Here is a 17,694-nt window from a genome sequence, read left to right as displayed (position 1 = left end):
TAGCCAAGCTCAGTGGACTTTCCAGGGAAACCCAGGGATTTTCTCCTTCCCAGTCCACTGATGCTGTATGGCCCATTTGAAGACCCAGGGGCTTTCTTCTCTCCCAGTGTGATACATGTGGCTGCTGGTCTGGTCTTGGCTAAACCTCATCCCTGTGTACCTGCACAAAGAGCATCTGTTCAAGTATTTTCCTGAACGGGCTCCTGAGCTCACATTGCTTCCAAGATTTATGCATCTCTCTATAAATTGCTCATCTCCATTTGGCCTTCTTACTTGCTTAAACTGACTTATGTGCACAGATCTCTACAGATGCAAGACCTTCAGACTGAAAACCTGCACCCACTTGGTTCATTGACAAAATTTATATTCTTTCCCTGGGAGTCCAGGTCTGGCTCGGTGCTTGTTGGATGACAGGTGGGGTTTCCAGCCAGACGTCCATTTAAAAAAAGAGTACTGTAATTAAAAGAATCTGGCTAAAGAAGTTGCACAAATTAGAGCAGACAGCTGTTATTTGAAAGGAACAAACACTGTTGTCTTTTTAAATAGCCAGATCTTGGTTTGCTGCCAGAGATGCTTACACTAGATCTTATGGATAAAAATGTTGCTTTGACTGTTAAAAATATAAGTGAAAATAACTCTATTTCCCCTCCCAAAAAATTTATGATGGGCAATATGCAACAAAGGGAAGACATTTATAAACTTTCACATAGCCTGGAGATGACTGACTTCAGACATGTACAGAACAGAAAGAGGCTTTTGAGGGGGAAAAAAATACTGCATCCATTTTATTTTATTCATGCATTTATCCACAAAAGCTGAGGTTCCTAAAACAGAAGTTTAAGATGGGAGCATAACTTCTTGCATAGATGCTTTTCTTCCAGAAAAAGGCACTCCTCCTGCTTTGTAGCTACAATTCAAAGTGGAACGGATTGGTCTGAATCAGCCTCCAGCTTTTGTGGGGGTGAAGTTGTAGCCCATGAAGCAGCAAGGGGATCAGTGTGGTGTACATCAAGGGTTGGAAAGGAACATTGGTGATCTGCTCTGGTCTTGATTCAATACAGAGATTCCCCCCAACCTTCCTATGTACCAGAAGGAGAGTTTTCCACTGTCCTGGTAGAACAGCTGATGGTTGCATACAATTGGGGGCAAGGACTGGATCTTTTTCCTGTCTTCTCTGACATGCAGCACTCAATGGGCATCCAGAAATATGATTAATTCATGGATTTTCCCACTCCAACTAGCAAGTTACATCCTGCCTGACTTAAAAAAGCAGAGATCAGGCTTAAAATCAAGCATGTGCTTAAAATAGGTCGCAGTGTCTGGCCAGTGTCTCTGGTAACTTGAAAAGGTCAGACTCATGTGCCTCCACAAAAGATGTGCAGGAATTCAGGTAACACCAGCTTGAGATCACTCCACTGCACGGATAATGCACTGGGCTGGAGACCAGAGGAGACCTGGGATTTACTTCTGCCTCTTTCACTAGTCCCCCAGGAAGCTTGTCCATCTGTCCTATTATACAGGCATTGCAGAGTCACACATCCCCTTCTAGTGAATCGTGAGGTCAACTGGTAAAAATCAATGACACCAGCTGGTTATTAAGTGGATTTGCAATGTTTGCTAATGCTGTTTATACAAGTCAGAGCAGAGAGGGTAAGTGCGGGCTCAGAGAGCAAAGGAGAAATGAGGAATCTGAAAAAGAAACTGCTTGCTTTCCAAAACCCTCATTGTAATCTTTTTGTACCTCTTTTTGAGTGCTTTCTGGGTCGTTTCTTTTTTTTTTTTCAATTTTATCTTGCCCTGCCCCTTCCCTTATTGTCATCTCATCTCATTCTCTAGGAAAACCTCTTTTTTGTGATGGAATATCTCAATGGAGGAGACCTCATGTTCCACATCCAGAGTTGTCATAAGTTCGACCTTCCCAGAGCAACGTAAGATGTTATTATTACCTTTTGGCTTGCAGGTCACACACATGGTAGAAGCAAAGGCAGCAGCTGGAGAAACCAGGGATCTTCATTTTATTCCCTTCTACTGTCCTGTAGAGGAAACCTTGGGCAAATCAGTTGACCTCTCTGCACCTTACCCAGCTGCAAAGTGGGGATAATGCTTGTGCTGGAATCAGAATCACTCTCTATCCCAGCTCCCTCCAAAGTGAACAAAACAGACATGCAGGCCATCACCCTGACTCAACAATGGACTTGGAGCAATTCACTTCCTCTCCCTGTTCTCTTTCTCCTTCCACAAAAGGCTTTTTAGAGCCCATCCACACACTTGATTTCAGTCAGATGTGCCATTGCTTTGCATTCTTGGTCAATCATGGGACCTATTTCTGTCTGGAAGCATTACAGATGCTGCTACACCCTTGTCAGATTTGCATCTGCCTGCAGGCTTATCCTTTAGCCTGCAAACCAGGGACGTCCTTCCAGCCTGTGCCCCAGCTCCTGTATTTTGTACTAACCTCAGAATAGTCCCAAAAATATTTGTTCAGAGCTGAGAGCCAAGCTGGATAGAAGCTGCCCCTTAGGCTGCCTTGCTTGCTGGATCAGTCCCCTTCCCAGGACTGCAGTCCTTCAAACAGAGAGGGTCTTCAGAGGGACCATTCAACCCACTTTGCCTCTGGAATTACCTCCACTCTCCAGGCGTGCCTAACACCTTCTTTACGTAGTCCACGGATGATCATTTTAAAGCAAGCTACAGGTGTCTGCTGTGAATTACAGCAGCCCTGGGGTTGCTCTTTGTCGTACTCATCGTGTTCTTGCTCAGCCCATAATTGGAGACCCCAATAATGACATCGGGGACCCCCACCCCACATGCACTGCCAGCAAAGAAATCCCACAGATGCCCTTTCAGCCATCTGTGGAACCAAGTATCTTGCTCTTTACAACACAGGGTGACATGCAGCCAAGCTGCAGGACTTGCCTAAGCTGAGGTTCCCAGTCCAGCGATCCGGAGGCGAAGCTGTTGTTTGTTAGAAATAACGGGATTTTCCCTTTTTCTCTTCAGGGTTCAAGGGAGGGGGGGAAGAGATAAAACTTGTCATAAGTGCAAAAGGTAAATTTAAACAAAAAATTAATACACCAACAGGGAGTTGAAAATGTATTTCACTTTGATTAAAGTAAATAGAAGAATTAGAATAAATGAAAGTTTTTTCTAATCCTTCTGGAGTAAAAGGTATTTTAAAAGTCAATATTGAAACCACTATAGGAATTAAGTTTTATTTAATAATTAAAAAATCCCAAAACTCATTTAATTTGATTTTTTTTCAAAATCATTTGAATATTCAGAATTAAGGGCCAGTGCATTCAAGCCTGAGGGAGCAGAGCTGTATGACACTGGAGGGACATACACTCCTGCGGTTACATTCCCTTCTGGGAGAGCAATTCCACTGCACAATGGTGCTTCGGCCTTACACAGCCTCTTTGCAGCAGGCTGTGGTGTTGTCCTTCAGGCAGAACTGTGTGGAGAATGAAGATCTCAAACTCAAAAAGTCTCCAGAGAAAGGCCACCGAGCTGCTAGCTAGTTTACATCTTGGGTACAATTTGGAAAGCAAGTCATACATCTGAGCAGCGAAGAGGTTGGTTTGACAAGCCAAGCAGACTGTGGTCCCCAAACTCAGATGCCCACCTGACGGTCCCCTTGACAAGACCACTCTGCTGTTTGTGCAGCAGCAACTGAGTATGGCAAATTACAGCTGCTTTTTGAGTCATTAACTATGACTTGCAGTTTGGAGTCTGGTGCATCACTGTAAATCATTTATTTACTTTAAATATGTATAAGGGAGAGGCATAGATACCACATGGTCTGCTTTCTTTGTGACAGGGACCATATCTTGAGCTGAGGCAGGGTGGGAAGTAGGAGCTGGGTGGTTTTTTGCTCCACACCTGATCTGGAGACATCCTCAGGCACTGAAGAACATGTCCTCAGAGTCAGTTGCGTATTAAAAAAATTCAGCTAGCCATGCAGTGTGGCTTCCAAATCCCTAAAGATGAGTAGGCTCCAAAATCCCTACCATTTTGCAAAGTGGTTTCAGTGGGAGTTGGGCTGTGAGCCGTGTGGCATGTTTTTGGGAATCTGACATCATCCATCAGTTACCTGTAAAACTCAGTTACCCCAAGCCTTCTGGAGACACTCCAAGCTTTCTGGGAACTTAATGAAATTTTGGCTCCTGTGGAGACAGTTTCCATCTTTTTTGGGTGTAGTTGAAAGGGCCTTCTGGGAAGCATCCATTCTAACTTGTGCCTTCTGTTGCTCAGGTTTTATGCTGCTGAAATCATATGCGGGCTCCAGTTCCTCCATTCCAAGGGCATAATATACAGGTAATTTTACTCTTTAGTATCTAATATGCTAAACCTTTTCTGCTTTCCTTGCAAGCACTAATGGTAACAGAGACTGTTGCTTGGATGTATTTACTGGTACTGCATTTCTATGCATATCTCCCTTTTACAGACTCTGGCTGTTCTATTTTTAAGAAATTGTGTAGAAAAGGCAGTTTTGAGCCCTTTTTGAGCACCTATTTCAGCTAACATTAAAAGAAGCCCTTTGATGCATTTACACTGAGTCATTATTCATATAGCACCCAGCATAGGCTCTCAGTTTAAGCTTTCCACGTATGAAGGTATGTAAGGTGAAGCTAGCCACAAGAAATTTGATATATCTGCTGTGCTGGTTACACTGGGACAGTGGTGACAAGCTCAGTTCAAGTAACAGCAGCAGGGAGACAGTGATATACCTTAATTTTGGGGTTATTAACAGGTCTGCTGTGCATAGTTCCACGGGGAGATGGAATTCATCTCGCCTACCATCATGAATCTGAGCTAGCTACACAAGCTCTTGTAGTAAGCAGAGAGGAGTGGGCTTTTTTAGGTTCATCAAACCTGTGTTAGAGTGTGTATGACAAGTGCCCATTTCTACCAGCAGATCTACAGGGAACCAATGGGGACTAGGTGGAACACTGCAGGCAGCTGCACTCAGACACAAGTCCTCTCCCCAAGTTCTTGATATGAACTTAGTCCACAGTGCATCAATCTGTCAAATCCCAAGAAGTCTTCTACTACAAAATTTCCCATTCCAGCTTCTACTTGACTTCCCTAGGATCTTCAAAGTTATTCATGGATGCTTTGATCTAATGCACAAGTGTTGTGCTTCCGACCTACATAAAAGGTCTGAGACAAGATGGAAGCAAGAAGGGCTGCAGAAATCAGTCCACAGTCTGCTTTTCCATGGCCAAAAGGAGGAACCGAATTTCTGGGGAGCTCTAGTCTAGCTCATCTTCGTGGCAAGTTAGATACTACATTACAGACTTCTGTAAAAGCAGGAAGCAAATAGCTTATCACAAACAAATGAGAAAGCTCGCTAAAGCAATGTTTGCTGAAACCAAAATGAGCTTATTTCAATGTTTGTCATGTAGTGTGAGCATTAGAACAAATACTAAAAGTGAATGGCTTGTTTACAATCCACTCTCCCATTAAAACACAAGCTTTGCTTCGTATAATCTCACCTTATTATTCACTATTAGTACCCATGTGGGAGCCATTTATAGTCTTTATTGACCAGTGATGGTGATTGCATAAACATGAGATCAATATCAATGGCATTAAGCTAAGATGGTCTCTGCATTCTCAGCAAGTTTCTGACTCTAATTTTTGTTCTGGATGACTGAAGGGAAACAGTTTCTGAAGTGCCCAAATCCTTTAGCCATGTCTGTCATTTTTACTCAGGCTTCTAGGAAAAGTTGATTAAAAATATCTGCAGGACATTGTGAGTTTGTGACAGGACTGTTAATGCTGAAATTTTGTTTATAATTCAAATTTTCATTTGGAACTGCTACAGCAGTGGTGTGTCAGGGTTTCAGACCCATTTCCTCATGAAAGAAGAGACAGGTTTAGGGTCTGGAGCCTTGGAAAACATGGGCAAATTGGGATAGCTAGGCATTGGGTTGCATGGTGATGGGAAAAAATAGCTCATTCCCAGGAGTTGGTGAGGCATTGCTTTGGGTATCAAGCTTTGAGAGAAAAGATTTATCCAGTCCTACTCCTTTTTCCTTTTTTTGTTGAAGACAATGACAACGAGGTCAGTTGAGAATGCACAGCTATCAGTATTTCAGTCAGAGCTAACTAAACGCTTAGGAAAGTGAATAGAAATTTTTGAAACTACATCACTTGTGATGTAGTAAGAATGATGAATCCAGCTGTTCTGTCTCATGCACCCAGGTTTGGAAATGCTGGCTTAAATTTTAATGAATGAGCTGAGGCGTTTTTGGCAGAATCTGCAGTCCCTGGAGCCAATGTGTTTGAGACTCATCAAAATAATGAAGGCGAACTGTAGGTGATGGGTTTTTTGTTTTGCTTCGATCTGCTAGATGAATAAAAGCAATGCTGGCAGCCAGAGATTGATCTCAATGGTGTAACTAAAATAAGTCATTCCAGCTGGAAATTGTGTCAACATGAGTGTCTGCCACTTGGAAGGCAAATGTCTTGGTTGTCTCTATGTTTCTTTTGGATTGATGACTCCCACTTTTTCTTGGGCCATATTCTAGCAGCAACGAACAATTTCTCCATGACAACAATTAAGTGTGTAGACACTACAAGGTCCTCCACCCTGACTGGGACCTGGTGGAAACAAGACAAGGAACTTTGCACAGAGGGAGGTTGAACAGCCATCTTCCCTGCAATTGCAGGCAATCATCTCAGCTTCATCATGCATTACCAATTACATTCTTTGAGGGAGTCAAAGCCATTTCTGAAAAAACGCATTGTAAACCAGTTGTCAGCAGGTCAACTATATAGCAGCCTCGTGGTTAGGGCTCTTGCCCGAGAGGTGGAAAGTGTGTGTAGGCTGTGAATCAGGAGAGGATGGAAAAGACCAGATGTACTCTCAGCTGTGGGCACAAGCAAATGTGGTGTCTGGGTGCTCTGGGAGCCCTGAGAAGGAGCAGTGATTGATAGCACAGGAAAGGCTGTGCAGGAACGTGGGTGCTCTGAGACTAGGTAACCCAAATTCTACCTACCTCCCAGGTGACGTGCAGCATCACTGATGCAAACATCTCCTTGAGTCATTATTTCAATTAAAAGCAAAACTTTTAGGTAAAAAATATAAAAAAAATAACATAGAAACCATGCCAGCCTTCCTTTCTTTCTGCTTTTTTCTTTCTCTCTTTGCACACTTTTCTTTCCTTTGAGAGGTTGCTCCCACGTGAGAACCTCTTTATTCTTGTTCACTGGCCATGTTTCATCAGCTCACTTGCTTTTATTTCCTTCTCTGTGCATTGCTTGTTTGGGTTTGGTTTTGGTTTGTTTGTTTGTTTTTTTCTCTCTCTGGGATCTTTGCTTCCCATAGTAGCTCAGAGCCTGAAACCTCTGACAAAAGCTTGGCACCTGTATGTGAAGGTCTTTGTAAACCCCTGGGGCTCAGATAGTGCAGCCCAGCAGTGAAAAGGTGGTGGGTGTTCTGCTGACATCCGGGATTATTCTGACCTTCTGCAAGCCATACAGGGATTGTGGGTCCTTACCTCTTTCAACATTTGTAGACCCTGCACTGGGAGGGAGAGTTGGCAGCAGCTTCAGAGAGAGAAGATGAGCATGAGCCGGTCCCTTCTCACTCACCTTCTCCAGGTTGTGTTAGGGCTGGCACAAAGCCCTTTTTAGCGTTGCTATTCTGCATCCTTGAAGGAGACAGCTTTTAGCAGATGTCTTGGATGAAGTCTTCTCCAGCAAAGGAATGAGGAAGAGGGATATTGAAGTCCAAGAGAGCAGCTCCTCATTTGACTCTCAGCCTTCCTTTGTAATTGCAACATGTAGGCACTACATGGAGGCAGATAGCAAGTTAATAAGTGGAACCTGCTAAAATAACTTGTGTGGCTCTGTAATACTTTAAAAGAGGAATTTCATTCTCTTCCTCCACAGAGACCTGAAGCTAGACAATGTCCTTTTGGACACTGAGGGGCACATCAAAATTGCTGACTTTGGGATGTGCAAGGAGAACATGTTTGGAGATGCAAAGACAAGTACTTTCTGTGGAACTCCTGACTATATCGCTCCTGAGGTAGGTGTGGGTTCCAAGAAGGTCAGCATGATGCTGTGGGACAGAGGATGTGCCTGAAGACATGACTGTTGGTCAGTGGTACAGGTTGCAAAGAGTAATAACCTGCTCTTGAGCAATTCCAGGCCAGAAACTCAGTTTGACTGAGAGTTCATGTTGCTTCCTGGCATTGAATATTTTTGTGGTTAATTCATTTTTTGTGCAAATGGGCCTTGGAAGCAAGTGGTGCTTTGCTTACCTAGGAAGCTGAATGCAGTTTGGGCCATGGCAAAAGAAGTTCCAAGAGGCAGGTCTTGCAATTCAGGGAAAGAAACAGCCTAAGAGATGGGAGTTATGTTCCCTAGCTAGTTAACAGTAAGGTTCTATGGCTGCACAGGCTCTTTGATAGCTAGTAGGGAGCTATGGGCACTTCTAAGGGATGATGTTCATCACAACCTAAGAGGAAAAATAGAGAAAGGTGGGACAAAATGCCTGCCTGGCATTAACCAACCCTAAGAGGAAAAATAGAGAAAGGTGGAACAAAATGCCTGCCTGGAGCTGACTTTCCCTCTTCATAGATTAACCAACCACCTTTTAGATAAAGGAGAGAGGCTGGGTCCACGATAAAGCAGAGGTTGGGGTTCACCTTCCCTCTGATACATGCTCTGATGCTTGAATAGGGCTGGCACCCATAAGCTTGGACTTCTCTTTTACTCAGAAAGGTTCTTAGCTGCCTGCAAACATAGCCTGCATCACAAGCATCCTCCCAGAGCAGAGTAAGGCACTGTATGCTCTGAAAAGGCTCTGCCATCAGAGGCATAACCTTAAAACTGGGCACAGGCTTGAAGGTCTGTCTAGATAAAAAACAACCAATAGCTGCTTGTAGAAGTGACTGAGGTGCTTGGAGACGTAAATGTGAGAGTGGCCATACATCTTGATTTTTCCCCTCTAAATGCCAGCAGTCAGAAAGAGAGCAGCAGGAGAGATACTGCTCTTTGGAAAACAGCTGAGACCCAACCTACTAACTCTCCTATGAACACCTCTGCTATGGGGACAGGCTGAGAGAGGTGGGGTTGTTCAGCCTGGAGAAGAGAAGGCTCCGGGGAGACCTTATAGCACCTTCCATGCCTGAATAAAGCTAGGCTAATAAAGCTGGGGGGGGACTTTTTACAAGGGCCTGTAGTGATAGGACAAAGGGCAATGACTTTAAATTGAAAGCGGGTAGATTTAGATTGGACATCAGGAAGAAATTCTTCATGGAGAGGGTGGTGAGGCACTGGAACAGGTTGCCCAGAGAAGCGGTGGATGCCCCATCCCTGGAAGTGTTCAAGGCCAGGCTGGATGAGGCTTTGAGCAACATTGTTTAGCAGAGGGTTTCCTTGCCAATGGTAGAGGGGTTGGAACAAGATGATCAAGGTCCCTTCCAACCCAAACCATTCTGTGATTGTGTGATTTTAACTCTGGGCTCTGTACTACCTGCTTCTCTGGCTGTGCATGGTGCCAAAGCACCTCATGTCACTTCATGATGGAGGATGTGTCTTCACACATTATCTCCTGATGAAGGAGGCTCTAAAACTAGAGTTTTAGATGGAGTTGTATGATTGAGTTGTATGATGGAGTTGTATGAGGGCCAGGCTGTGCTTGAGCTAACAAGGGTGTAGCAGAGCTTGTAGCTTCTGTTAAGGTCCTGCTCTGTTTCATTGACTCAGGAAGACTGAGGCTTGCATGCAGGCAGTCTCCAAGTTCCGTGCAAAAACATTCCAACAATTCCTCTTCTCTTGTGCAGCTGATATCTTCTGATACTCGGTAGAGAAAAGCTGAACCTGGCCTCCATGTGCCCGTGCAGTAAAACTGGGTGGTCACAAACAACAGACTCCAGCTTGTCCATAGCAAGATCCTTTGCCCTTCCCCTCATTTCTTTACTTTTTCCCAGACAGAAATGTGTTCTGGTTTTAATTCCTAATAGATTTAGATATTTTGGACTAGATCCCTCCAGAAAAGAGAAAGCTCCCTTAACCTGGTGACTTCACACAATGATAGATCTTACTTTGTAGAGGTTTTGACTAATTAGGTGGCAAATTAGGGCCAAAGAAAACATTTTTCAGCTCAGAGAAGAACCGATGAGTCATCCATGTATTATGTCCAACATCACTCTGAAACCCATTTATTTGCCTTTCAAGATCCCATTTCCTGATTTTAGTGTTTTCATGATGGATATTGGTATTTTCCAAATAGCTTCTATAGCTTTTGATTTTTTCCCCTCCACTATAATTCATTGATCTTTTACTGTGCACCAAGGGCTCGATTCTCATCTAGGTTACACCGCTGCTGACACAAGGGTTGGTCCCTTCAAATCAGTTGGATTTGTGTTGGCTAAGAGCAGGTGTAAGGGTGCCCTGCAATCAAGCTGCAACTGTCTTTTACTCCACTTCGATGTGCTTTTATTAAAAAAAAAAGCTATTTTCTGACCCTAAAAAATAAAAAAGAGAGCCAAGTGATAATCCATTATCTGTGATTTTCCTTCATAGGGAAGAGAAAGACTAAAATAGCTCAGAGTTTTATTTCTGCACCATCATTTATTTTAGAGATTCAACAAATGAATATAAAGCATTTTACCTCGAAATGGAAAGCACTGCTAGAGTTTATGGATCATGTCTCCCGCCAGAGGCTGGAGCACTGGACTTTTTGTCAGTATTTCAATGTGTCTGCTAACACTGTAATTTGTTACAGACCCAGCACCTTGGCTACAGCCGTGCAAATAAGGGGACAGCGGGTCAGTAGACAAGCAATTTTTTATTTCAAAAAATATTAAAAAAAAAAAGACAACCTGAAATGAAATTTCTGAGTTTGTTTATTTTTTCTAGAGAATTGTACAGCTAATAAATCTTTTCCTCGACTGCCATAAAACATTTAATTCCATTCTCCAGACATTTTACGCTTTAAAAGGTAAAGCCTTATAAAAACCTTCCTTTTCAGAAGGAAAGGCTGTGGTGGGTTTTTTTATAAGTGATTCAGAATAAACATATTTGGGAATCTTGCTCTTTCCTTTTTTTGAATATGAGCAAATTGTGTTGTGTATATTGCTTCATATATTCAAAGAGGCTTTTTGTCCTTTTTGCATCTTTCGCTTCTGGCATTTTTTGAGTCAGATGTATTAGACTTCTGATATTAAATATTAATATATGAGCAAGTTGTCTAGGCTTCTTGATAACCAAATGAGACAAACATGGGTTGTATTTTTACAGCTGTCTGTCTAAAATAGGACTAATTTTCTTCCTTGACTATAAAGGTAGCTAATGATAACTGGTTCAGCTCTAGATAACTCCGTAACAGGTATCTAAAGGCAGTTGAAATTAATTTTTCTTCCCCAGGGAGGAAGTTTGAGAACTTGATGGTGTCTGGCAATGTTTGTAGGGGAAGAAGATGCCACATGCCTTATTTGGGGAGGTCATCACTCCAACCAACCCTCCTCACCTCCATACACTGGATATAGCCTTCACTTTATAGCTGACACAGAAAGGCACAATCCAGGAGGAGAAACTCCCATTCCTCTACCTATAACTCAGTTGATCTCAGGAGGACAGATCAGCATGTTTTTCCTGGGGCAGTTTTTTCTGGGATAGATTCACACCATTTCTACTGACCGATAGTGCTAAAGTACCCTTACACTGTCAAACATAATTTTAAAGTACAGCTTGTGTGAGTTAAATCAGTCTCAAAATGCTAATACCTGACCATTTGTCTTCTTGGAGTTCACAGACCTGATTTGAACCATTGGGCTAACTTGAAGAGCAGGCAAAAATAATACTTCCTTCACTTTTTCTGTTTCAGATCTCACTCATATCCAATGATTTAGGTAACTTAAGAATAAGTAGAGGAACCTGCAACCTGCTATATCTATAGTACAAATTACTGTGTTGGCACCCAGGTGTGGCTGCATTTTGGAGCTCCCTGCACCACTGGCAGATGCTCTGTCTCATGCTTCAGGCAGGGGGAGGCACCTCTGCCATCCCACTCAGTGCAAAGTGTCTCTTGAGAGGTCGGGGTCTGGCCATCCTTCTTAAGTTGAAATACTGATGTCAAACATTTTGCATCTCTTTGTCACTCCTCTTTTTGGGCAGATACTGCTGGGGCAGAAGTACAACACCTCCGTGGATTGGTGGTCCTTTGGTGTCCTCCTGTATGAGATGCTTATCGGCCAATCTCCTTTCCATGGCCAAGATGAAGAGGAACTTTTCCAGTCTATCCGTATGGATAACCCATTCTATCCTCGCTGGCTTGACAAGGATGCAAAGGACATTTTGGTGAAGGTAAGAATTAAAACCCATCGAACAAAAGTCTTTTTGCCAGAACTGTCATCATTGATTTGTGCACCTTCAGCTGTTGTTCAGAGAAACAAATTTAGTGTGATAGGATGAGAGTCACTTTCTTGTCTGTGGTCCTCAAAGCACAGCTGACCTAAGTCATAAGGCCATCTTTGCATCTTTTTTCTCTGGAGTTGTGGTGGTGGCTCCTCACATCCAGTAAGCAGAATCACAGGGTATCAGATACCAGCAGATATCAGTTTCTTTGCAGAGCAATCCCTAAGGTGCAAGGCATGTTAACAGCTGGAAAAGATATTCTGCCAGGCTTCAAACTAAGGGTTACAGTGACTTTCTTGATTATTATGGCTTTAAAGCAGTTCTTGTCCCTCAGAGATATGAAGACATCTGGGGTAGATTGCTTTGGTGAAAATCACCTTCATTTTCAGTAGCAAATATTTTGCACTTTTGCACTGAGCTAAAAAGCAGGCAAACAAAGCCTGAGCTGTGTCTTGAAGTGTTGGAGCTACCATGTCGTCTGGATTTTTGGCCCTTTGAATCACCTACATAACAATCCATATTGTCCTTTCTGATTGGAGCACTCTTCTGTTTCCCTCTGGTGAGCATCCTCCTTGTCGTTCAGGTTCACTTCCATTAATACACTGATTTTTTTCATTGCCTCCTTCTCAGCCCCATGACATCTAGCATTGTAGCCTTTCTGGCTTGGGATGCAAATTATTCTAGGTTGCAAGATAAAAATGTAATGAAGTCACAACTGTTCTAACAAGGTAACTCCTCAGTTGGGCTTTGGACTGACATTGAACATGTCTAAGCTAGGGCATTTTAATTCAAGATTGAGCATGGTGAGAGAGCATGTACAGAGCATTGTAATGGCTCAGCTGATGTGATGTAACTTGTTCATCACAAGATTTTGATCGATTTGACCTACAGTCCCTACCTTGACTTTTTCATTTACAAAGCGACAGGACAACATACAGCATTCCACTACAAAAATATGGAGAACAGGAGGTTATTTTAGCATCCATGCTGTGCACAGCAGGGCTCAGATGTTTAGGTATCACTATAAAATGATGATAATGAAAACAATCAAAAGCAGTTGTTGAGGAAGACATAACATGGCAGACTGAGATTTTGAACGTCTATTTCTGGGACATACACTGCCGTATTTCTGCACAAACAACCTGTACTTATGTCAGGATTAGAGATAGTAATCATCTTTATGTGAATCAATAAACTTCCTTGCTTAGGAAAAAAAACACCCAAACCCAAAAAGCTATTTTCTCCATTTTGGGCTATTCTCATTGCTACTGACTCTAGATAATTACATATTCCACCCTGCTTAATGCCTGTATTATCAGCACAGAATTCTGCACTGTTGTATAATCAGTTGTCTGTAGGACATTTCTGTTTGGTGAGGTTCTGTCCACAGTGTTCACCAAAATGCAGTGCCTGGGTTTTTTCAAACAGGCCCTCAATGGTCCAGACATCAGATCCTTTTGCTGCCACTTTTGGCATTTGATATTTCTAGTTGCTCTGTGCTGAGTGGTATCTATCGTATGCCCGCTGTTGGCCGAATAGAGTAGCAAGAAACTTCTGCCGTATGTAAGCCAAGTCCATTTTGAGATGACCTCCACAGCAAAGCGCTTTTGAGAATTTGCCCTTACTTCTGAAGCAGGAGATGTTGGCTATATTCAGGTCACCTGCTATCCTGTGTTGCCACTATTCCCCTCCATTGACTTTTGAGGGATCTAGGATCTGGTGCTCTATGTTCCAGCTGGCCTGGAGGCCCCAGACATTTTACTGCAGATGTAAGGATGAATTTTAAACTATTCACACTCTCCTTTGCAGTGATACTTCAGCACTGCATCCTGCTCATGAATGTTGAGAGAAGCTCCAAAACGTTTAGCTCTGCCTAAATCCTCCCCCAGAAAAACTTCAGCTGCTTCCAGAGCCAAATGGGTTCTCCATCACCATAAAAACATCTATGACAAAACAATCTATGTTTACATTAATCTGAAGAATAGGCTCAGGCCTACATGTAGCTGATGGTGAAGAGGTATGCACCTACTTCAAGCTTTTCCTTATCTTCAGCAGAATTAGTCATCCACAGGACTTGTAGCCTGCAATGTGCAGCAAATACAAGCTATTTGAATTGGGAGTCTTTTGACAAAGCAGATGGTTGTCAGCATCTGAGCTAGTCAGTGAAGAGAAGCAAGCACTTCCAGGGCGTCTTTTATCTCATTTTTAAGTGTGTAAAGGAGGTCAGATGCTTTGCACTTTAGATGACTGTCTCTATTATAAAGGGTCAAATACTGACAATCCCAAGTGTCCAAAGGTACAGGAGGTGAATGCAACCCCACATAGGCTAGGCTAATATTTTCACAAATGATGCTTATATTGGAACTGTAAAAAAAAAAAATCTGATAACAAGATATTGTCCAGACAGAAGCTCACAAGTGAGATCCAGATATTTCACCTGTGTAGTTGCGTATTTGCATGCTCAGACACAATTGTTAGTGCTGCTGTAGCAAATTGGTCTCTCTTTCCTGCAAAGGAAATATATAGCCAAGGTCTGTCAGTTTTGGCATGTTAGGCTAAGAATCTGAACTGGTTCCCCAATCAGAAATTTAGTAAGTTCACATTCTCATCAACCATGCTTGAGTTTGAAGTCTGAGACCCTATTGGTAGGATTGTCCTAATTAATACACTGTTATTGATAAAAGACTAAGGTATTTCTCATTCTTTAACATTCTAGCTTTTTGTGAGAGAACCTGAGAGGAGACTGGGAGCAAGAGGGAACATCCGCCAGCATGCCTTTTTCCGGGAAATAAACTGGGAAGCTTTAGAAGAAAGAAGGATAGAGCCTCCTTTCAAACCAAGAGTGGTAAGGATGCATCTCTTCCAATTCCACCCATCTCATGTCCTTTCCTGCATCTTTTGTTCCCCAAATATTTAAACCCTCCAGCACATACTAGCAATGAACTCAAGCCAGGACCCACAGCATTGTTATAAACCCATCTATTTAGGAGCACTGTGCAGAATCATCCGATATGGGTATCTAATGTAAGACACCTCAAATCCTGTTCAGATTCATGGACTCATAATTTTAAAGGTGGATAAATGTCTGCTGCACACTGGAGCAAGCAGTTATAGACATCAAGGGAAGGCTTTCAAAATGCCCTCAAACTTTCAGGGGTATCTTCTGGAGTTGCTCTGCACCTGCCGTCTCTCTGCCTAAAAGTAGATGGAGGACCTTGGTCTTGGGCAGTCAGAATGGAAAGTGTTGACTTAAATATCCAAGTGCAGATTAAGTTGCTTAAAGGCTGTCTGGTATGTTATGTACCTCAGATACCATCTACAACTTGGGTCTACCACAGCCTCACTCATTGTACAGACTTCGGAAAATTAATTGCCAACCATGTGCATCTATTTTCTGTCTAGGCTGCCTGACCTGATCATCATGACTACTACTTTCTGATGGCTATAAGCCCAGGTCTGGCATGCTCACAACTGAGAAACCATAAATTACCCATCACTTTATCAGTTACCATAACAGGAGCCTGGATTCTACTTAAAACACCTTCCCTTAACCATGCAACCCATTCTGTAGGGATTATCTTTCACTGCACTGCAGAAGGTAAAGAAGAAAAAACAGGAAAACCAGGTGGTTGGCTAAGTCAGACTATTAATAACGGTCCTATTAAACTACTAAAGTTCTATTAATAACAATAATATAATTTAATTTGAGTAGTGCATCATACCTTCATTTTTCAGTCCTTCACAAATGTTATGTAATTGATGGGTCCAGTCTGCTGTGTCACAAAGCTGTAACATCCCAGCCTGGCAGAATTAATGGATCAGAGGCTCAGTGTCTTCTATATAATACTTATTCCCATTACTACTTCAATAGGATGGTAATAAGCTAATGATTTGCACCGGTTGCTGGATATTAAGAGCTCAGACAGAAGTTCAGAGCAGTCTGACATGTTACTGTGCATTGTCTGGGGCCAAGAGCAAAGGCAGTGTGGGTTCCCTGGCTGAGCTGAGCTTTCTCCCAACTAGTTGAACTGAGCCCATAGGAAGCAGCCTGATAGGGACAGCACCATTCTAATGGAGATTTGAATATGAGTGATTTGACATGAATGTTTTTTTCCTTTTCTTAAAGAAATCTCCAAGTGACTGTAGCAACTTCGACAAGGAATTTCTAAACGAAAAACCTAGACTGTCCTGTGCCGACAGAGCACTGATAAACAGCATGGACCAAAATATGTTCAGCAACTTTTCTTTTGTGAACCCTAAAATGGAGAAAATATTTTCCTGAGATCGGCCGTACTGAAAGGATTCTCTGTAACGTTTTGAGTAACACTTTGTCAACTGAAGACTGTGCATGGTTATATTTATCCATAACCCACCAGAAAAACACCTCAGTGAAAGTTTGTACCATGCCTGGAAGCTTCCAGCTTATTCCAGTCCGTAGCAGATGTCAGTCACTCTTCACTAATGAAGAAGTTTCTTCATCCTATCTTTTGGTCTCTCTTCTCTCTTTTCCCAATGTTCTTGAAGTTGAGAGCATCTGAAAATGAGGAAGTGACTAAACGTGTTCCACTCTACTTGTACACACAGTCAGTGGGTTTCTCTGTAAGAAAAAACAAGTATATTTGAGCTTCTGGTGATGCCAGTGCCCATTTCTTCAATTTTCACCTTGGACCATCTCCTTCTGAAAGACAAGTGGTTTGCTCATGGCCTGAGGGCATCTGGGAAGACCTCAGGCTGGGTGCTCTGGTTACCTCCACTAGTACATGTGCAGAATTGTGCATGTGCACACAAGAGTTTTAAAGAAACAGTTTTACTCCCTACACACTTCAAAAGTGATGTTCACAGGGACAAAGAGACTTTGCAGGTGCCCATTCCAGCATTCATACCTCTCGATCAGAGGCCCTGGAGCTAAGGACTCAACTCCAAAGGGGGGATCGTTGCTATGGCAAGTGTCAAGACCAATACAGAAAACAAAACTTGGTACTTGATCAGGAAAGATGGGAAGTTGCAGTCCAGCAGGAAGCCTTGAGAACCCCTGTTCTAAAGCTTTAACTGTCCTTGCACACACCAGGCTCCGAGCAAAATCTGGAGTGGGTTTTCTGGAGTTTTATCCTAAAACTTCATGAGAAGGGTGAAAGAGATTTCCTCAAACCATTGTTTAAACATCGTAAAATTGCCCTTCCAGTCACAGCATTGGCATATTTTACTTGAAAGGTAGCAGTCAGTCCTTGCAAAGGCTGATACACTTTCTGTTGCTCCCAGTGATCACCCAACCCTCTGGCACACCTGGTGAACGTAGGTCAACAAGCTGCACCCTACGGT

At 42.7% G+C, this 17,694-nt stretch overlaps 1 protein-coding gene across 1 annotated transcript; it reads left to right on the top strand.

Annotated features, from left to right (window-relative positions):
- Nucleotides 1-1,800: 1,800 nt before the first annotated feature.
- LOC104505429 (protein kinase C theta type-like) lies at nt 1,801-16,836 on the top strand. Its single transcript, XM_010154708.1, has 6 exons — nt 1,801-1,928; nt 4,252-4,314; nt 7,900-8,038; nt 12,136-12,324; nt 15,092-15,220; nt 16,502-16,836. The coding sequence occupies exons 1-6, from the start codon at nt 1,855-1,857 to the stop codon at nt 16,655-16,657; spliced, it is 750 nt and encodes a 249-aa protein (XP_010153010.1). The 5' UTR covers nt 1,801-1,854; the 3' UTR covers nt 16,658-16,836.
- The last annotated feature ends 858 nt before the right edge of the window (nt 16,837-17,694 follow it).

Source organism: Eurypyga helias, unplaced genomic scaffold (genome assembly GCF_000690775.1).
Source record: "Eurypyga helias isolate BGI_N326 unplaced genomic scaffold, ASM69077v1 scaffold2597, whole genome shotgun sequence".
Classification (NCBI taxonomy): domain Eukaryota; kingdom Metazoa; phylum Chordata; class Aves; order Eurypygiformes; family Eurypygidae; genus Eurypyga; species Eurypyga helias.
The sequence above is the reverse complement of the archived record's forward strand: the minus strand, read 5'-3'. Positions and strand labels throughout refer to the sequence as shown.

Excerpts from the sequence above, each read along its gene's own strand:
- LOC104505429 (XM_010154708.1), top strand. The coding sequence starts at position 1,855 with ATGGAATATCTCAATGGAGGAGACCTCATGTTCCACATCCAGAGTTGT. Across the intron at positions 4,315-7,899 it reads TCCAAGGGCATAATATACAG|AGACCTGAAGCTAGACAATG; the intron begins GTAATTTTACTC and ends CTTCCTCCACAG. Across the intron at positions 15,221-16,501 it reads CTCCTTTCAAACCAAGAGTG|AAATCTCCAAGTGACTGTAG; the intron begins GTAAGGATGCAT and ends CTTTTCTTAAAG.